Genomic DNA, 22,416 nt, shown 5'->3' on the forward strand with positions numbered 1-22,416 from the left:
CACTTCCTTTTTTCCCCCTATGTGATCTTAAAACCTTGTTCCATACTCTTCAAGTTCTTCCGCATCCTAATGGCAAAGGTGTACCAGGTTGTTAGTATTCCAGGCACACAAAGAGCTACACAGGCACTTTTCACTAATGCTTTGTACACAGTTACCAGACATCAGCCCAGGGGTACTTAACAGGGACTGTTTCGGCCCCACAGACTGAATGCTTGACACAACACACAGTTTGGAGTGCTGCAAATGACTGTTTAATTAATGTACTATCAAAATAGTTCAATTCAAAAGATCTGTCAATCTATTAATAGTTTTAACACCACTTTGAAATCCTTTCTTGGTGACATTTTTTAAGTAAAAATTAGACATCAAAGGACCTCTTCACTGCTTTTAAACGTGAAGTGTAGTTAACTGGTCATTGGCAGTTGTATAATGTTTTGTGTGGCTTCTGTGAGGGAACTCTTGGAGTATGATTTACGAAGTGGGCACTTAAAGTTTAGAGGTGCTTTCACACCTGATCTGTTTTGTTCACTTTGAATGAACTCTGGTGTGTTTGCTCATATGGGTTGGTTTGTTTCATGCTGGTGTTAAAGCTGTCAATTGACCAACTCAAGAGAGGGATCTATTATACATATATATCTATCTCTATATGTGTATATTTATTTTAGGAATTTAAATCCATCTTCTGATCATGAATTGTTAGGTAGGTGATCTCCATGTCTCAGGGTTCGTACGGATGCTTGAAATCCTTGAAAATACTTGAATTTTAATGTTGTGTGTTGAAGATTTAAAGAGTGCTTGAATTTTGGATAAAGTGCTTGAAAATGCTTAAAAATGTATCCACATTTCTTTCGCAACAAATAGCTACAGAATAGACTTTTAATTTAATTTCTTATCCTTCTGTGTACTGGACACAATTTGATTTGTATATAGCGTTAAAATCGTCCCTTTAACATGATTTTTTAAAAGTGAAATAAGCATTTTTCAATATGAATGTATTTGTAAAAATATGTAATTTACCACAGCTGTAAGATGCTAGAAAACCTTGAAAATGGACCTTGAAATTGCTTGAAAAGTGCTTGAATGTGACCTTGGAAAAGGTGTATGAACCCTGATATCTGGTCAATGATATAGAGATTGTACATAGGATAATTTATTTGGTTATCCATGGTATGCACATCAACATGTGCAGAATTTTCAGACAGTGAAAAGGAATTAAGTACTCCTACTCTGTATTTAATTTTTTTTTTCTTCATATACTGCCACATCGAGCGCTACGGCCAATGCAAGCTGTGAGTGTATTGTTAACTGACCGCCCTTCTTACTCATGGTTATGACTCTTAACACAACAATTAATAACCCACAACTAACTGTTAAGGGCAAAACGGCACACAACAATTCCCAGCTCCTGTTTAAACCGGTCATATATATTCTACATATTTCACATAACTTGTGTGTGACCTTTCAGTAAAAGCGTGGTGTCATGTGATATGGGTAATTCATTTATTTCACATGCCTGCTTGCCTGTCTCCTTCCTGATTATTAGATGCGGGCAGTTCATCTCAACAGGGCTGCTCGGCTTTGCTGAATGAATACTTAACTGCAGCACATCAGTGGAGGAAAGCACTCCCATCGTGTTCTCTGTGTTTTCCAGCTGATGTGCATTCCTATTCTTTAAAGGAACTCTGAATTATAATATGATTTATTGTATTGATTTTCCATTATGAGTTCCCTATGCGTTGAGGTTGCGGGATGTGCTGATTGTTCATTTTTAATGCTCTCTATAGAGCCGTGTGTGAGCTGGGAAGGTGTGGTATTTTCTTACTTACTTTTTCTTACTTAAAATTCAGAGCGGCTCACTAGAGGAGAGAGACTCCATCAGGACAGTTGTCACACACACACACACACGCACACACACACCCACACACACACCCACACACCTACTCCACCATGTGTCTTAGTTCAGCAACTTTAGTGGCCGACTGGGTGTGTGTTCACACAGACAACTCACTACTTTGTTTTACCATTGGGTAAAACCAGCCAATTAGAGTGCAGCGTGAGCTGGGCCTCCTCATAACGCAGACCTCCATAAAGGCTCCATTCAGGCGATGAGGGAGTTGTTCAGTGACACTCTAATAACAGTGAACATGGTGGGGCAGACCTTCGGGGCTTAGAAGTTGGAGTGTGTGTTTCATGATGTAACCCTAGTTTCGCTCCTTCTGCAGGGTCCTGTTTAATAGCAAATTCCACCTTAAAACAGAATTTACGTTTTAATGTTATTTTATCCTAATTTGCCATTTTCACTGATAGAAAATCTTTTACTTTTAGTACATTTAAATAGATTAGATTGTGATGACACTGCAGATCTCTGTGTTCTGATCTTGGCTCTCTGAAATAAACTAAATCTAATTATGATCATTTATTTATTACAATAAAGCTGCCATATTAACAGTGGATCAAATGACTGTATTGTGAAAAAAAGAGAGATAATTTCAACCCAATGTAGTTCAGCTCCACTCTTCTCTGTGTTTTAAGCGTCTTTCAGTTTTCCGGCTGCAACTTTACTGATTTGGTTCACTCTCACAACTCTCATTCAGTTTTCAGCCACAGCAAACTGCTTTTTTGGTCAAATCAGCTCTAGAAACTAGCGATAGACCGATTAATCAATTGGTCGATTATTGCCATTTTGACATAATTGGCATCGGCCAACTCCTGCGCTCACAAGGCAGATTAACAAGAATGTCTGCAGACACAAGCCTTCAGCCAGCTAAACGAGTTTGCAGGGTATCTATTCTCCAGACCTGACTGCTACTCTCCACGACTAAACCAATTATCCGATCTATCATCCGGGATGGTTGTTGGACGGTAAGCAAGTGTGAAGCCTTTTATGGAAGACAGTGCAGACATAACTGTTAGATAAATGTTCATTTAAGTTCAGCAATTTTGTGTCTAATTCGTTCTTCTTGTTAAATAGTTGTATTTTATCTGATGCAAAAAAACAAGCATATTAACAGTATTATGTATAACATAATACTAAGACATTACACGGACACAGTTAGCAACTAGCAGGTAAACATTTAGCAGGTACACATAGCCAGATTACCTTCCAGAGCTGGTAGGGAACAACCAGAGCTAAAGGGAAAGTAAACAATGCACTGCATTCATCAGAAGTTGTGTTTACAGCTCGTTTCTGCTGCCCTCACATGGCTCTAGAACATCAGTTAGCTTTAAAGGTGCTGTGTTTCTTTGCTCTTTGTTTGCATTCAGTGTTACTCCCTAAGACAGAGTGTGTGTCCTTGAGGTCTAACAAACGTGCTTCATGTATTTCCTTCCTCATAGTACAGCGTTTGAGACCTACATTGTTTAAATCCATGTAAACTTGCTTGAAGTCTCCTCCTTCAATGCCTTTGTTGGCGCATTGCTGTGTTTCTTTTGCCCAGTGGAATCACGTGAAACAATTCGCTGGAATGACGACCACGTCACTCTATTGGACGCAAACAGGGAGCTGCACATAAAAACATGGCTCTTTAACGTTTATAGTGGTCCAAAACTCCTCAGGGAACCTTTTACATACAGGACACAAATCCTATTTTAGGTGGATTTTCCCCATTTTTCTGTAATAGGAAAAATAAACACTATGTGAAGTTCTGTCTGCCTGTAAGGCCGTCTGGTCATTGCAGCTATCTGCCAAAAGGGAAAACTCCTGTTTTCTTGGAAATACTTTTTCAAAAGAGGAAAGAGTTTCTGTCACAAACAACAAGAACATTTGTGAATGAGATTAAACTACCGTCTAACTTACTCTACTATATGAGACGACTATCCTTTAGTGTTGAATTGCTCTTCAACACGGTGAACATAAATAATCATGCATTTTTAGGCTTGAATTCGCCAGATTTCTGACAAATTGTGTTAATTTGTTCTTTTCAGTAAAAATAATTGAGCGTGGCGGTGCATGTGTAGCAGTGCCTGCCAAGCTGTTGCGCTATTAGTGAAAGGCTTGCGATCAGAGTGTTGGCTGGTGCATCTGTGTCAGGAGACTGATAAAGCCAATCTGTCTGTACACCGTCCCCCTGCCAGAAAGATGCTGCGCCAGAGAGACATGACACTTGAAAGCATCTAAAACAAAATGTAATATTCAATCATAGTAAAATCCTTTAGACAGTTATTGTAAAATAAGAATTATTTGATTGCATTTTGCATAGTGAAGTCTAGACGTGCCTTGATGAGTAATATGAATACAGGAAAAATATTGAGGGGCAGCATACATGCTTAATTTAGGTGTGAAGACAGATGGCTTCCATGTGCCTCTTGGAAGAAGCCTTTGGCAGTCTGGAACCACTCATCCAATTTCCCTAAAAAATCTTTTCTTCTCTCCTCTGCTTTTTGTTCAAAGGAAACTCCAAAGGAAAACGCCAGAAAAAGATTGTCAGCCGGACCCAAAACTACCTGAACTTGTATGCTGCAGATGGCCTTCGCACACTTTGCATTGCGAAAAAGGTAACGGGGATCTGTAAACCTCTTAAGAAGCGCTGAACAAACGCCCTCTCTCATTAAACAGCCTTAGTCGGCGATGATGTTTCTCAGTGGATTTTGACAGGTTGTGTTTGTAGCCCGGCACAGATGATCACATGGACAGGCCCTTCCAAAGTGACATTCTTCGTGACTCAGCTGCAATCTGTGTCACTTTCCCAGGCTGTTAATTTATGCTCTGACAAGCCGGGCTCATTATATCCTCGCTTGTGCAAAGCTCGTTACCAAAGCGATGTGATAAAACACCTTCTCAAGATCTCACATTCTCCTGTGGTTCCTCCTCTGCCATGTAGGCAAAGGAGGAGAAGCTGCTCCACTGTTAAACTTCCCCCTAATACTTTAACAGACCATATGTGTGTCTGTGTTCATGTGTCAGGTTCTGAGCAAGGAGCAATATGCCTGCTGGCTGCAGCGTCACCTGGAGGCTGAGACGGCCATCCAGGGAAGAGAGGAGCTGCTCTTTGACTCGGCCCTGCGACTGGAGACAAACCTCCAGCTTCTGGGTAGTTGTTATGTATTACACTTCATTATGCTGACTTGAATGTGTATTTTGTCTTACTGCCATTGTGTGGATGTTGGAGCGTATGTCACCGTCCTGCTTCTTCACCCACAGGAGCGACGGGCATCGAGGACCGGCTGCAGGACGGCGTGCCTGAAACCATAGCTTCTCTGCGGAAGGCCGGCCTGCAGATATGGGTGCTGACGGGCGACAAACAGGAGACGGCCGTTAACATTGCGTACGCTTGCAAGCTGCTGGACCCTGAAGAGGAGATCCTGACACTGAACGCTGATTCCCAGGTGAGCGGCATAGGAAGAGTGTTTTTTTAGGGGGGGGTTTGTGCTTCGTGACCATGTTAGCGTTTAGCTCACAGACATAGACTCTTCGTCCAAAATAAATGTAAAACAAAAAACTAACTTGGGTGGGAGATATAAGATTTTTTGGGGGTGCAGTTTTCAAGCCTTTCATTATATAAACAGAAAGGAAATGGGCTGTGAGAGAAAGGGGGAGACTTGAAGCAAATGGCCGCAGGTCAGAGTCGAACCCCCGGGTTGGATATTTAAATAAAGTTTAATAAAACGGTTGATACACATGCTACTGTCTCCCACTGTGTAATGTACATGTGCTTAAAGGAATAGTTTGACATTTTAGGAATGGCACTTTCTGTGTTGGATGAGAAGATACCACTCACATGCCTGGGCAGTAAACAGGGCTCTAACAGGTGCAGGGAATCCTTGAAAACACTATATCGGCTGGCATATATGATAGAGAAAAGAAGATCTCCATATCTAAGAGATTGAAAACAGCATTGTCATTTTTGCATGAAAAGTTACTTTTAACGATTAAGAGATTATTAAAATAGTTGGTGATTTAATTTCTGTTGATCTATTAGTTGACTTATCGTCGCAGCTCTAATAGCAAGTCTATTTACAAACATGAAACCTTTGTCATGATACATCATTTTGGTTGTTTATAGCACAATAACTTATAATTTAATGTGATGAACACATGCAATAATCAGTATCTGAATATACTGTATGTACTAGTATACAAAAACGTAGTTTACCACAGCTGTAAGGTGCTGAAAAGCATGCAAATTCACCTTGAAATGCTTGCAAAGCGCTTGAATCTGACTTTGGAAAAGGTGTAGGAACCCTGAGTAAATACTACGCTTCAGCTCCCGGCAGACAGTTAGCTTAGCTTAGCTTAGCGTAGCATAAAGACTGGAAACAGGAGGAAACGGCTGGTCTGGCTCTATCCAAAAATAAATTCATGTTTACTGCACAGACATGAAAGTTGTATCTTCTTATCTTACTCTCAGTGAGAGATTGTAAATACGTGCATTTCCTTAGAATAATATTGTGCTTTTCCTCGCTGTAAACACTACCTTAAAGATCACGGTCATTTGAGGACCAGCGATGTTTAATTCTGTGCTGCTGAAGCATCTGTTTGCCAGATGTGAAGCAGGTCAGGCAGTTTGATATTAAGCAACTTAGCGACCTGATCCTGAACTCCGCCCCGCTCTGTGCCTGTCTCTGAACCAGGAGGCATGTGCGTTGTTGCTGGAGGAGAGTTTACACTACATCCAAGCCAAATTCCTCTGCAGCTCTACTGACCAAGCTGCCAAGGCCTTCCACAGTAACTTTGCACCCTGTGAGATCTATCCCTCCTCATCCCTTTCCTCATCCTCCCACACCACTCCTTTCACGGTGCACCGGCTCGGCTTGGTAATTGATGGGCGGACCTTGGCCTATGCCCTGGATAAGAGTTTGGAGGATAAGTTTCTGGCTGTTGCACGGAGCTGCCGCTCGGTGCTCTGCTGCCGCTCTACGCCGCTGCAGAAGAGCATGGTGGTCAAACTGGTGCGGAACAAGCTGAAGGTCATGACTCTAGCCATAGGTAAGTCAAACAGTGGGAAAAAAGTGTTCAATGTTCATGGCCCCCCTGGAGATCAGTTAGACCTTTGCAGTTGATATGCATGTTTGATGTGTCTGAGAATTTTTGTCATGCATGTAGGTGTTTTTGGTGTCAGATTCATAAGAAATGGAGGCTAGAAGGAACTAAAAGTATAATTTAATACGTTATACTATAGTATATGCTGTAGTCTTGAACCTTTAGGCTATCACCTGTTTGTAAGCTCCAGTAGCGTCCAGACAAATCAAAACATGCCCTGCACACAGCTGCTGACAGGAGAGGTATCAACTTAGAAAATGCTCAAAACTGGTTCACCTTAGGTTTTTTGTTTTTTTTAATCAAAGTAGTTCCTCAAGTAAAACTATTTTCTCTTTCTAATTATAACGTATTAACGTTTTCAGGTACCATACCTGATTTCAGGCATAGAGCAGTTTTAAGTTCATAAATTGTACACATCTCTTCCAGGGCAACCTTTCAGGCTATCAAATCATCTCTTCCTTTAATCCCTGCTATGATTCTCAAAAGTTGTTTTCCACATGTACTGTTTATGAGGAGTAACAGGAACCAGCATCAGAATTTAATCAGAATTCCACAAAACATCCTGAGGCGTTATCTGGACTTAAAGAGGCTCCTGGGGAATTATTGCTCTTTAGTGATACCTTTTGGCAGCCACTACATTTTTTGTTTAGTGGTTGTAATGATAGAGCTGCAAGCGCTGCCCTTTCTCCTTCCCTACCCAGATCTATCCTGCCACTGCAGGACGACCTTCCGGTTACGAGGCACTTTTATGTACTCTATGGTCTGGCAGTGTGTCCGAAACACAAATCTGAGCAGCTGATGATTTTAGTGTCAGAAGCTAAAATATTGTGGCCATCGTAGAAACTTAATTATTCATAATGAGCTCCCACAGCGCATCACTATGAAATGACCCTGCAGCAGTTATTACTGGAAACCAGACAAACTCAAACAAGTCTACAATCATCGTGAAGATCTATCTTTTCCAGTTCAATAATCAGTGGAGTGTATTCCTGTGTGGCACTTCAATGTGTCACTATAAAACAGATGTAGTGAAGCTCCTGGATGTTCCTCTTGCTCTGATGTCAATATGAGTTGACTTTGAAACGTGTGCACTATCATCATACACAACTCCGTGGTCACGTTGGCTGTGACCACTGAGTACAAACAATGTTATTAAAAGGCACCTTAGTGACTATACCCTTTGGCTTAATGAAGCTGTAGAAATGAAGGTGACATGAGGATGACCGTGTGACTTACGACTGTCTTTTCCATTTGTTTATTCCTGCTGCACTCAGGAGGATCCTGTTTTTGCCAGCCAAGCGCTTTTCCGTCATTGCTATGTTAGCAGTACTGTGGAGGAAACAAACAGCTCCTCACACTTTTATTATGAATCTCTGTGGGGATAGCACATGATGGTGAAGCTATCATACTCTCATCTTATCTTATTACAACACCACCTTTTTAGACCGCATGTGCAGTTACAACGCCAACAAGACCTACAGCAGTCTATATGTAAACAATATTTTACCTCCCGTAAATGGTAAATGGGCTTGTACTTATATAGCGCCTTTCTAGTCTTCTGACTACTCAAGGTGCTTGCACAGTGTTTTGTCACAGTCACCCGTTCACACAGACATTCACACTGATGGCAGTAGACATCTACATACTACCTAATCTAACCATTCACACCACATTCACAGCAATTCGGGGTTCAGTGTCTTGCCCAAGGACACTTGGATATGTGGACCGTGGGAGGTGGGGATCGAACTACCAATGTCTCGAATGGAGGAGGATCCACTCAGCCACTGAGCGACAGCTGCTCCTTAACAATTCAGTGTGTCATTTCTTTGCTTTCTATTGCAGCGATTCAAATTGTTTGAAGATGGACAGAAAAACCAACAAATGTTGATATAATATAGACATTCCTGTATACACGCTAAATAGTTAGTCAGAACAGGGCAATGATATCAATGCACATCACTAGTGATTAAAGGTGGAAAAGGTGTCACCTGAATTATGGTTATTGATGTCGTTAATCAATTAAAATGCCAACAATCTCTTTGGATTTTGGACTCTTGGTCTGACAAAATCACTCTGGGAAATTGTGATTTTTTTCTTTCACTATTTACTAGTCAATTAACTTAATTAGTTAGTTACATCCCGATTTGGAAATCCAAAGTTTTCAATATTAAATAGTGAAGAGATTATACAATAAATAATTATATGAATTGGTAAAAACTTTAAATAAAGCAATAAAGCAACATATTGATGATTAAATGTAGTATTATTATTATTATTACAATTAAAAATGATTATAATAATAGTAATTTTATTGAAAATGTAGACATTTTTATCTGTTTATATTACGTAATTTTTCCAATGTCCCTTTTCATCTGGCGTGGCATTGTCGCCATCACCTGCCCTCCTCACCTTTCATCTTGTGTGCCCTCAGCCTCTTAGCACGCGGCTACCAAATTTAGCAAGTTAACTATTAATTAGCTACCATCAAAAAGCAAAATAAAAAACAGTATGCAGCTACAGTAACTAAACTCTTTTTTAAATTTAGCTTAACAATGCTGCACATGCTATCTAACTAGCTGGGTTGACTTGGATCTATTACTGAGCATTAAAGCGAGGAGGCTAAAATGAGCTGGTTAATTCAGCGTAACCTCAGCATCGTTGTTATTCTGAAGAGACACAACTCGTAACACAGGGTCTTTCTCTTTGGTTGATGTAGCTAACATGATCGATCGAGCTAGCTAGCTAGTTTGCTGACAGTTGATTTTAAGTTAATATTGAACACTGTCCACAGATGTGCAAGAGACCGCATTCAAGTACTACTGTGTAACCCTTGGTTACTGTGTTTTACCAATGTTTTTAGATACCTTTGTAATAGAAGGCAGTGGGGATATTGTACAGTAGCTCTATAGAAATGTGAGTCTGAATTGACTATTTGAAATCTAATGTGGGCCTGTTCACCTGCCAGTTAACACTCAGCTGCTGTAGCTGTGTGTGTGTAGGGTTTAGATCAGTTCTGTCATACAGGAGCAGTATTTGCCAGCTAACACAAACCTCTGTTGGAGCTCATAACCAACTACTTCTCCTATTGAGCCGTCGCCCCCACTCTAGTCAGGCTATTATCACAGCAACAAAAATCTCCTGCCCACCAGCACTTCATCTCCCACACCACCACCTGTGCAGACAAAAAAACAACAACCATCCGCCGTCCTCAACGTGGAGCAATAACAAAACCACAGCTCAGCCCTGGCTCTGCCTAACCAGAGGGACAGTCAAGCTGGGGAAGGGCACGTGGTGAAAAGCAGTGAATAACAAACACATACTTAGCTAATGTAACAGTTGAAGAAACTGACAGCCCTGTGAAAGCCTGACGTTCCTCCCACATGCACAACAATACAGCTCTATCTTGCCATCACCACGGTCAATAAAGTCCCTTCTGCTTCCAGGCTGCTGGCAAACTGACGCCCTGCTGATCTCCTGATTACAGTTTATGTATTAATGTTTCTCGAGGCTGTGTAGTCATTCTTTCTCTCGCTACATTAATCTCAGGCGACGGGGCCAATGACGTCAGCATGATCCAGGTAGCCGATGTTGGCGTGGGCATCTCGGGACAGGAGGGCATGCAGGTAAGGACAAACCTGGGCGGGACCTTATGGGAATGGGAGGGACGGACGAAGCGGGTGACACAGAGATGGGGGAGTGGATGAAGTTGTTGCGGGATCGTAAAACATACAGCAAGAGAGATCCTGAGAGGTCGAGCAGAGTGAGAGGAGCTATGGGATGGTAAATAAGGGAATAAGGGAAGACTCTGGCGTTCCGTAGGATAGTTAATGGCTTTTCATTACTCTTAAGTGTGTGTTTCAACCCACATCCATACACATCCTCTAAATAGGATTGCCTGTGTGTTGCTGAGTCAGGAAGCTTGTCCCGTATCCTGCGGTGAAGCAGTACACTTTATAGGCGCTTAGTCTCGACTCCATCCACACCAGCTTCTCTCTCTGCTCTGAGGTCACGGCCAATGCCACAGAGGTAGACGATAGCACGGTTGAAAAAGAAAAAAGCTCCACTGACCCTCCCCCCTTCTCATTCCACTCAAGCACACTGTTCCAGAAAGGTGATCCTGCATAGCAATGATGGAGATTCCCAATTAACTTCCAGGGGAGGCTTCAGAGGCGCGCTGCTGTGTAGCACATCTGTTAAAGTCTCCGTATCCTGTCCTTACCTGGACTACTAGATTTATCATTGTTAATCAAATCTGCTCTTAATGAGACAGCGGTCACTCGTTGGGATTCCACAGGGTGCTGAGACGCACATTTCTGCTCTCAGGCCAGTACACACTGCATTATGATTAACACACCTTTCTACTGTCAGGAGCGCACTCCCCATGTAGCCGTTACGAGCCCCTAATTATAGCGCGGCTCAATCTAAATTGCCGCACAACGAGGCATCTGCTGTTATTTTTCTTGTTGACAGCTACTGTTGACAGTTGAGACGAGCCATAAAGGGTCAGCTGCACCGTTTTTAAAATGTAAGTTATAAATCTGTCTCGACTACAGGGAGGGTTTTGTTTTAGATGTTGATGGATGAGAATGACAACTCCCTGCTGCCGTAACGGTGAATCCCAAAAGGTGGACAACTCGTTTAAGGGTTATTGCTTTGGAAAGATTATATCCACTAAAGTTCCATTAAAAAGAGGCTTGTGTGTGTGTGTGTAGCAGAGTCAGCCATGTCAGCCAGCCATATGTGTGTTGATGGTGTGAGGGAGAAAGTACAGGATGGAGGAGATTGAACGGTGGGTCCCTCTGGTGTTTTGCAGGCGGTGATGGCGAGTGACTTTGCTCTCCCACGATTCCGGTATCTCCAGAAGCTCCTGCTGGTCCACGGACACTGGTGCTACTCTCGACTGGCTAACATGATTCTCTATTTCTTCTACAAGAATGCTGTAAGACACTTCTACTTCTGTACATACTCCACTTACCTTACCTCAACAGTCCGTTACATGCACTTATGTACGACGGTGTGTTAGGGCTATTGTAGTTTTTTTTTTTTTTAAATCAATTACAGAGCATGGGGGGGGGGGGGGGTAAGCAGAAAAAAAATTGGATATTAAAGTTGTAAATCTACAGGGAAAAACATTTATGATTTTAAAAAAACTTGATTATTCTCTGAGGTTATAAAGTCATACATTTTTGATTGAAAGGTAGAATTTGATTCAGTCACGCCAGTGCAGGTATAAAACACGGCAAGTGGCAGCGTGGTGTGATGAAGTTAATCCAATCTTGTGAAATTGTATGTATTAATTAAAAAAACACAATTTATATATATATATACATATATATATATATATATATATATATATATGTATGTATATTTCTTATTTTTTTTTAATTTACCACATTAATCTCAGAGGATGTTCAAGTTTTTCTTTTCGTAAATTTGCGATCAAAATATTTCCCTCCTTTCCTTGCTCCATAATTTTATTATTGTATGTATTGTTTCCTTATACAGGGTTATAAATATGTGATTTAGATCAGCAGACAAATAAGAGAGGAAAGTATTTTCCCACTGTGTTCTCTTGTTTGTCCTGCCTCCTCGTGTGAATTCCTGCGTTATCTTATGTTCCCACAGATGTTTGTAGCGCTCATCTTCTGGTATCAGTTCTACTGCGGATTCTCCGGTTCAGCCATGGTTGACCAGTGGTATCTTATCTTCTTCAACCTGATGTTCTCTGCCTTCCCACAACTCATCACTGGGACTCTGGACAAAGACGTGTCAGCAGAGACTCTGCAACAACTACCTCAGCTCTATGTGAACGGCCAGAACTCCGAGGTCCAGTCTATTTGTGTTTTTGTTTCTCTGTCCTTGTCCTTGTTTTAGTGTGAAAAGATCTTTTGTTTAGAGATGCTGTTGGTGAAATCAAAGAAGTATTTTTCCTTAACTGATGCAGCTCATCATATCTATCAAATATCTAATGTGGGTATTAAACTTGTAATCATTACCGGGGCATAACTTTTTTTTTTAATGTCTGTAAAAAGTGTTACGATTTTAAAAACGTTATGATACAATGAAACATTTCAATTTTAGTCGTAGGTTATGGTGTTTACATTTTAACACTGAGACACACTGCCTAAATCATATACAAACCAAACTTTATTTTCTTTTTGAGTTTGATATAGACTTGTCCCTCTCAGGATGAATTGTAATAACTCTTAACTGTCTTAATGTTTGTAGCACTTTCATAAGGTCAAAATTTCAATTTGCGCAAGACTTTTATGTCCAGAGTTTTATGACCAGATACCTGCTAAATTAATGAGATCCACATCAGCTGTACTTGAGGGCTAATTTGCAAACGTTAACCATAGACTGTATAAAATAGGGACATAGTCTCTGTGATGTCTCTGTGCTCTGGTCCATGCCATCAGACACGGTTCATCAGATGTACAGCGTCGTAACAACGACTGACATCCGGCACATGTCTCCTTCCTTTTGTAGGGGCACCGTCCGCCTAGCTCCACCCAAGAAAATTGTGATTTAAAAAGAAATACAATGCAAGAGCATTTCATCCCATATCCCAGAATGATAAGCCAGTGTAGCCAGATCATACTCCAGTAGTGTGGAGATGGGTTTGGCAATGCTAGACGAGACACCGCCTAACTCCCGGGCTAATTGAAAGAAATGGGCAAAGAGGTGAAGCGTGGATGGAGCTAAAACATTAGACCTGCTAAACATCAGCTTGTTAGCCTTGTCATTTTGAGAGTGTTAGCATGCTGATGTTAGCGGTTAGCTAATTTGCACTGTGCCTAAGTACAGCTGATTTCAAAGTTTTTGTTGGCTGTTAAATCGAAGAGAGAAAACCTGCAACTAACACTTTCTTTTCGCAGATATGTCAGTAATCATTAGTGTTTACTCGATACAGCATATGTTTGACAGCTCAGCTTAAACTTCATGATTCATGGATTCTACATCATACTGTACCTTGGTATGATCTAAACGTCTGCTCAGTCATATTGATGAGTTTCGTGACTGTAAATCTCTGGTTTTATCTCGCAGGAATATAAGCCATACATGTTCTGGATGAACATGATTGATGCCTTCTACCAAAGTCTGGTCTGCTTCTTCATTCCTTACTTTGTGAGTCTGGTTTTAATTTCCAACAGCTTGTCGTCACTCAGTAATGACTTGCTGCTCTGTCTTACTCATCACTTCCACTGTTTTCCCCCCGTCCCCTCCCGTTCTTCTCCTCCCCAGGCCTACGCTGACTCTGACGTGGACCTGTTTACATGGGGAACGCCCATCACTACCCTCGCCTTATTCACCATTCTGGTGCACTTGGGCATTGAGACCAAAACCTGGGTAAGGAAGCTCCTTATTGATGGCTTGATGAATACTCCACTTTGAAATGCCTCCTCTTTCTCAGTGCTACTTTTTCTAACCCAAATCAGCATCTTGCTTTGTGAGAGCAGTGTGAAGGCTGACAGTCATGTGGATATTTAACTCTAACTGATTAGATTGAACCAAAAAGCTCTGCAGCGTCAGAGCCTATATATCAGCTTGACAGTGTGTCTGCCTCCATCCAGGCACTCTGCAAACTGTTTCCACCACATCACAACACACCACCACTTCACACTGCCACAGAGCTCCAAGTGTTTCTTCACATTCTGTTCCTGCCGTGGTTTTATCCTCAGGTATCCACCATGCGTGCTTCTCGTAAACGGTCCAGCAGTCTTGGTCATGAGCCATTTTAAATTTATGACCCTGCATTGAATCAGAGTCTTTTCCATTATGCTGAGGCTGTAAATTTAGCCTGACAAGTTTTGTACATGAAAAATGTCCTTTTCACTAACTACCTTCCTGGACATGATGGCCCCCCTCGTCGTGCAGAGAAGTATTCATAGTGAGCAGCATCGACCGAAAGTAAACATTTCCAAATGCTCAGCTGGCAGGGGCTTCATTCTCTGGCTGCTGAGGAACATAATGCATGCATGATGGGTAAATGGCTGTGAAAGTCAATTAAAGGTATCTGAGATGACAGCAGGCAGCGCTCTGTCTCTTCTACCATACAGTAGCTGTGAGGCTGTAATTAATTATGTGCTTCAGTGTGTGTGTGTATGTGTCAGGAGGGACAATACTCCAGTGGACCATTTTATAGAATTCACCTTGTCAGATGTCTATCAGCCAGCCGACTCAACAAGGCCTCAGGGTGACATGAGGGCAGTTTTTCCTGTAACTGCCAAAACTCATTAAAGAGCGCAAGAGCACATATGTCCATATAAAATCTGTTGTGTGCGGACTTTTCATGTTAATACCTTTTTAAATGCATGCCTTGCTATTATTTTCCTGCTTAAAGGTAAAATCCAGTTACATATAATCTGGATTTTAATGCGTTAGTTTCAGGTGACATGGACAATAGTCCAGTATGGAACAGGTGGTCAGACGAAGAGACAAGATGTAAATAAATATGTAATTATGTCAGATCAGTTACTCAATTTCCTTGCGGGAGTCATCCCAAAGGATCAATAAAGAGAAGTCTAAGTCGTTCATGCTAAACATGACCAAAATCTCTTTACATGTACTCAGTCTAACCCCCATGAGCAGAGCTGCTCAGGATTCAGACTGCTGTCAACGCCTCCTTTCAGACAGTTCTTTCTACTTTCTCGGCTGTCTGACGTCAAGATTTTTCAAATAACGGATTTTCAAATAAGATCATCTGCTCCAGGCACGGTACGCCGGGCAGCTATGCACTGCTTCGGTAGAACATGCTTTATACTACATGTAGCTACATGCTAACAGCAGACGAAGCTGTAATATTGGCTGCTTGCGTTGTTCATTGTTCCCTAATTTCCTATCATAGTCCTGCTGCAACATGTCCATATGTGTTGTGTTTGGTTTAGAAAGCTTTATTTGTGACGTTTGAATGTAGAAAATCACATTTTACACTTAGTTGTTGTCAGTCTTCTGCAGTAGTATGGACATGGAGAACAGGAGAGCAGAGACCAGGAAGTGCTGACCAATCAGAGCAGACTGGGGGTTTTTTTTCAGGAGGGGGTCTTTAAAGAGACAGGCGCTGCAACAGAGTGTCTTAGACATGGTGAATCCAGGTGCGGCAGTATGAGAAAACCATTTACATTAAAGCAAAAATGACCTATGAGAAACACAAAATACATGTCTGAACCTGGAAACCATGGTATGTCCTCTTTAAAGCTTAAAGCTGGACCAATCAATAATAATCAAATGAGTTTGTGTAATATGAACAGGTGGTCTGTAGTGACGAACCCAAAGAGAGCAATCGACTCTACAGTTCCCCTCAGCTGGTGAAGCAGTCTAGCATCTTTCATTGTTTTGGTTCACTTTCTTCACATCATAGCGTTATTTTTAGATGCTGTTTTCAGCAAAAAAGCTCTGATAAACCTACTTTAACTTTTAAGTTAGTAACTAGTTAGTGAACATAGTGGAGCATTTGGCAGATAAAGAGCCAGTTGTTTCCCTCAGCAGTCGGTGGAGACTAAAAAAGAGCTTAAGGAGTGACTTAAATTCATCAAGTGGCAACAAACAAATGAATTCCAAATTATGTCACTATATATTCTCTGTCTGTTACTGGACACATCTATGAAATTTTAAAGACTCATTTCCCGGTTCAAATTTGACCCACAGTAGTTGTGTGCAAATGCTTTTGGAGCAATAAGTCATTGTTACTGACATTTGGCTGCCCTCATTTCGAGTTTTGTTTCTGATCTAGTTTTGGATCGAATGTCTAAATGACTGTTTGTTTACTACCTGTGTGATAAACCGTCTGCCACGTTCCCGCCCTGTTGGACTGTGCTGTATCTATTGTGCCACGTCTTGAGAATCTTGCAGCGGCTGAGTGCATTATGTCAGAATCATAACTTACAGTATTGCAGTAAGACCCAGATAACTAAAAAATAAAATCCCTTTAAAACTCAAATGATTGATTGTAATAGTTCTAGCATGATGGCGGAAACTTTTACAGTCAAAGCTAATGCCACAACTGTGACTGAATGGGTTTAAAATATACAGCTCATCCACAGTGATGTTGGGTATATAGTCAACAAAAATCATGAAATATTATCATCCCCTTATAGATAATTATTAATCCTCATATGATACAGAATATGTGATGGACACTGGGTGGACTAAGTTGCTCTAACTAATCGTGATGCTTTGTTAAAGTTGCCATGGTAGTTATTTATTCAGGTCAATGCAATGCATTTTTTAAAGATCTCATATTATGCTCATTTTCAGAACATACTAGAACATGTTTGCATGCTTTAATGTTCAAAAAGCATTATTTCTATCATACGGTCTGTCTGAATATACCTGTGTTCACCCTCCGTCTGAGAGAGGCAACTCGTTTAATCTACACTACAGCCTGAGCTTTACACTCCTGAGTGCACGCAGGAATGCGTTTCATCATTTCTATGTAACCTTTAATGATACAGTATTGCAATGCTTTGGACTGATTAACATTTAACCATAAATATGTTGTTCATATGTATATCAAATTGTGACTACCGTATTTTTCGGATTAAAAGTCGCTCCGGAGTATAAGTCGCACTAGCGGACAATGCATAATAAAGAAGGAAAAAAAGCATATATAAGTCGCACTCGAGGATAAGTTGCATTTTTTGGTGCAATTTATTTGATAAAATCCAACACCAAGAAACGACATTTTATCTTGAAAGGCAATTTAAAATAAAAAATTGAATAGAGAACAACAGGCTGAATACGGACGAACTGAGAACGTGCCTGGTATGTTAACGTAACATATTACGGTAAGAGTCATTCAAATAACTATAACATATAGAACATGCTATACGTTTACCAAACACTCCGTCACTCCTAATCACTAAATCCACTGAACTCTTCTTCCTCGGTGTCACTTCTGAACAACTCCGCCAACTCCAAGTAGAAGGTAGCATCTTTTTTTTCACAAAGCACTTCTGCCATGTCCCGCCCCCGCCGAATTTTGACTGGTTGACGTGTGTGTGACGATTGCTGATATACACCTAGTCTCTTACGTGACTGAGATAAATAATAGCCCGGGCTATTATTTGATATTTTACAGTAATGTGTTAATAATTTCACAGTCGCTCCAGAGTATAAGTCGCACCCCCGGCCGAACTATGAAAAAAACTGTGACTAATAGGGTATTTCTTTTTTATGATTTAGATCTTTTTTAAGGATTTGGATGTTCGGCCTGATCTGTTGTAATTATTCTAGGAAACCAAATCAAGTATTTTTTAGAAAAATAATTCACAGTTCTTGTCCTTGTTTCCTTCCCCTGTAGACCTGGATGAACTGGCTGACTATAGCCTTCAGTATAGCCTTATTCTTCACAGTGGCTCTGTGCTACAATGCCTCTTGTCCCACCTGCTACTCTCCCTCTAACCCCTACTGGACCATGCAGAGGCTGCTGCAGGACCCCCTCTTCTACCTGCTCTGTGTCATCACGCCTGTATCAGCGCTGCTGCCCAGGTACACTGTGCATGATTTGTTTGACTGAATACACGAGCCCGTTTCTCAAATATTTATGACCCGTGCAATGACTTCTATCTGTACCAGATGTCTTTCATGTTCATCCCAAGAGCCTGGCATTCGTCTTTGGAACAGTGCTGTCCTGATGTCTGGCTCTGTTTTGCTTTCCAGATATTTCTACAGGGCGTGTCAAGGCACGCTGTTTCCCAGCCCAGTCCAAGTTGGAAGACAGTTGGATAAACTCCCCACTGAAACCCGCAGGAACATTCTGAGTCTCAGCAGGGTCAAGGCGGGGTCACCGCTCAGCCCCAAGCCCCCCTTCCTGTCCCTAAACAAACCTTCCCCTAAAGGATGCAATAAAAAAGACCAGAGGAGCTTCCCCAGCTCCAAGACATCACAGGGGTCCGTTTTGCAAACGGATGAACAGGGCCGTATAAGCCCAGGGGGGCCCACAGACAGTGAGAAGGGCCTCTCAGACCTCTACACATTAGTTCCTACAGAAAAAGACACTCTTCCTTATACCAAAGACGCTCTTAAGCTCTCAGGAGAGCCGCAGCCTCCTTCCACCAAAGACTCCGAGTGTCTCAATAAGACTTTAGAGGCATCAGATTTGAGCCTGTCCAGCTGGATCACATCCACGCCTGTGCTCTCCCAGACAGACAGCATCCAGCTGAACCTGCCCCCTGCCGGAGAATCCCAGTGTGTCAAATACACGAGGAGCGCGGAGGAAAGACTCCAGTCTGACCACACCGTTCATCCAGCACAGAGGACAGAGCAGGTGGCAGAACAGTCACTGCACACCACCTTGTGATGTCTTTCAGTCTTAAGTATGTTACTCAAACTCCAATTTGCACGATAGTTTTTTAAAAATATATAATTTTATTGTATTTTTCAAGGAGATTCTTTTATAGAAGATACAAATAGGTACTTTATATTTTGGATGTTTTAAAGCTAAAGATATTTTTAAAGGTTTGGAAAATGGAAGAACTGGAATATCTCCTGTTCATTTTTTTTAAATCCTGGAACTTTTTTTTTTTTTTTAAGATGCATCTCAGTGGTTGATCAGGTTTTAATGTAAGGAAGAGCAGGTTTTTCAGACATTCCACTGCTTTCTTGTTTGGGAGTTTTATTTCTTTATCTGAACTGTTTCTCAGTTTATTCTTTCAGTTTTGCCTGTAAATGCATTAAGACCAGGATCAGATGCCAGCGTGGCCTTGAATCAGGGTTGATATTCCTGATGTGTTTATAAGTTCCCCAGCAACGTGTCAGTGAAGATTCTTAAAGAGATTTAGCCTAACATAAATCAGCAAATAGTGGCATTGGCTCAGTGCACATCTCGGTCTTGTTGATGGGTTTGCAAACATTTGTTTGCTAAATGTTAAAGACTGATAAGCATGTTGTTGTTGCTCTGCTGTCATACAGTACATTCCACTGAATAATTATGAGAGCTGTTGACTTAAATATGACCGTGCATTATGAGAATTCATTGAGACATTTTAATTTCAATCTTTATACAGCAACAATCTACCAGTAATGATGCTCTGTTTGAGTGCAACTTTGTGTGTATGTGCTTGTACATCTATCTTTGTGAGGACCAACGTAAGAAGTGTCCCTACAGAGTGAGGACATTTTTGGAAAATGAGGACATTTTGGCCAGTCCTCACTTTTAACCTTAAGGTTGGTTTTAAAGTTCCAGTAAGAATTAGTTTTGGGTAAGGGTTGGGGTTAGGCATTTGGTAGTGCTGGTTAAAGTTAGGTTAAGGGGCTAGAGAATGCATGTCAATGGGTGTCCTCTCAAAGGTAGAAAAGTACTGTGCGTGTGTGTCTGTGTGTGAGCGTGTTGAATCTGTTTTAACAGTGTCCGCCAGTTTCACCTTAAAAGAATAGTTTGAGATTTAGAGAAAATTAATTTATTAGCTTTATTACCAAGAGTTACAAGATTGATACCATTCTCATTCTTTAAATTCGAAGCTAGAGGCTAACCTGGCTAGCAGCTAGCTCTCTCCAAAGCTACCCCAGCACCTCTAAGCTCACTTATCAGCATGTTATGTCTTGTTTGTCTAATTCATACAAAAACATACATTTTGTTATCACTGTGAGGTTGCCAGGCAACCACTGAAAACTCCTAGAAGTCACTGTACCAAGACGAAAGACGGTCTGGCCCTGTAAAACCATAAAATTATGTTTTTATAGGGATTAAATAGACAAAATATAACATGTTAACTATTGTGCTTTGGAGGTTTTTGGTGTTTTCCAGGTGAACTGGGAAGTTGAAGAACTTCACCAACTCCCAACATCACAATCCAACATGGCTGCTCCAAGCATCGACAGCTGTGACAGCTGTAGTAATATACTGTTTATTAGAACTTCTGTCTTATTTGTGTCTCAATAAATCAGTCCTACACAAAGTACTGTCCAACTCCTATCGGTGGACATGTTGCTACCGTGTAAATATATGCAAAATACTGCATAATACAGTGCTAACTAGCATTGCTAACATGGCTAGACCCTGTTAAATATAATGGTTTTCTGACATGTTAATAGCAACTTGGATGTAACGTCATTCCCAGTTCAGAGCCATGCTAACGCTAAGCTTACTGTGTCGTAGCTGTAGCTTCATATTTAGAGCACAGACACGAGAGTGGTATCAAGCTAAAAGTAATTCCCAAAATGTCGAACTGTTCCTTTAAGCGCTGTACAGTAGGTTGAAAACAAGCTATCATCACGTTTCATGAACACGTTTACTTGAAAGTCCTTTTTGAACGGATCATTTCCACGTGCCGAGTTGATCTCAATCCAGTCTTTCTTTTCTGCTGGTGTTCAGCTGTAAACCAAAAAGCTCAAATGTAAAAGAAGTGGCTTTAAGATTTAAATTTGCACTTTGAAAGCATTATTTTAGAATTGCCATGGAATATTGTTAGTGCTGGCGCCATGTTCTGTGCAGTATGAAAAGGTTGGGACATGTTCTTTCATCATGCACAAACTAACGAGTAAAAGTATGGAAAATTGGATAGATGCTACATCTTGTTTAATTGTTGATCCTCTAAAGCAGCAGCACCTTTAATATTTTAAGATTGTTGTATCTCTTGTGTCATTGCAGTACATTTTTATAAAGTGTATCATTTACCAAAGATCATTTATATTTCTGTGTTTTTTTAAGCAATAGTATGTGCCTTAACACTGGATAAGAAATTACAAATCTAAGGGTTTGTTTCCGATGCTGAAGCTGTATTTGCTTAAAGATGCATCTTTGTTCAATGAGGAGCAACTTGTGTTGGTGTAGATGATATTTATGAGGCTACATTCTATGTGGTTTCTTTCTTCCTGTCTGTTTTTGCACACGGTGCCTTTTACCGGCATGTTATTCACATTCTGGCTGCGCAGTCTGTCCACTTTGTTTTATAGGTTCTGTCTGTTCAGTGCTTTCGGCGTCACACTAAATGTGCCAGAATGAAGCTCGAGCGTATTTACTGCTGAATTCCAACATTCCAGTTTTCACAAATTCCACACAAGCTCTTTCACTTTCACTGCACATGGCCGTGAACATTTTTTTGTATTTTGGTTACAAGGTAAGCCTCCTGTCAGTTTCCCGTTTACATTGCAGTTGTGATCTGCTGTTAAATCACTGAGTTCAGTATCATGCCAAGGTATTGGTCTAGATATTAAATAGACCCAAGATCACACAAAGTTCTTCTCTAAAGAAATAGATTGTAGCACAACGGCAACAAACACCAACTTGGGAAAAACGTTACACATTTTTTCTTTTTAGTTCTTTGTCCTTTGAGTAATTGGAGGTTACTTGTACCATGTCTACTTGTGAACAAAATAAAATGACTATAATAAAGTATTTATCCTTTGCTACCTGGAAAATGTACTCTTTGCTCAATAAAATGTCTCACTCTTTGTCTAAATGTCTAATTCTTTTTGGATTTCACCTGCCTTCTTCA

The 22,416-nt window shown here is 40.9% G+C and overlaps 1 protein-coding gene across 1 annotated transcript in view; it reads left to right on the forward strand.

The window, feature by feature from the left end:
• atp10a (ATPase phospholipid transporting 10A) overlaps positions 1-19,280 on the forward strand; it is a gene marked incomplete at its 3' end in the record, with an annotated part of 37,648 nt that extends 18,368 nt beyond the window's left edge. Inside the window, exons 11-21 of the mRNA XM_083940752.1 lie at positions 4,391-4,494; positions 4,904-5,030; positions 5,141-5,325; positions 6,571-6,925; positions 10,526-10,602; positions 11,793-11,918; positions 12,605-12,805; positions 14,027-14,107; positions 14,225-14,329; positions 18,282-18,469; positions 18,641-19,280. Coding sequence (XP_083796878.1) covers positions 4,391-4,494; positions 4,904-5,030; positions 5,141-5,325; positions 6,571-6,925; positions 10,526-10,602; positions 11,793-11,918; positions 12,605-12,805; positions 14,027-14,107; positions 14,225-14,329; positions 18,282-18,469; positions 18,641-19,280 — 2,189 coding nt within the window. The remainder of the gene's footprint in view (positions 1-4,390; positions 4,495-4,903; positions 5,031-5,140; positions 5,326-6,570; positions 6,926-10,525; positions 10,603-11,792; positions 11,919-12,604; positions 12,806-14,026; positions 14,108-14,224; positions 14,330-18,281; positions 18,470-18,640) is intronic.
• Positions 19,281-22,416: the final 3,136 nt, after the last annotated feature.

Source organism: Echiichthys vipera, assembly GCF_963691815.1.
Source record: "Echiichthys vipera genome assembly, chromosome: 3".
In the NCBI taxonomy this organism is placed as follows: Eukaryota; Metazoa; Chordata; class Actinopteri; order Perciformes; family Trachinidae; genus Echiichthys; species Echiichthys vipera.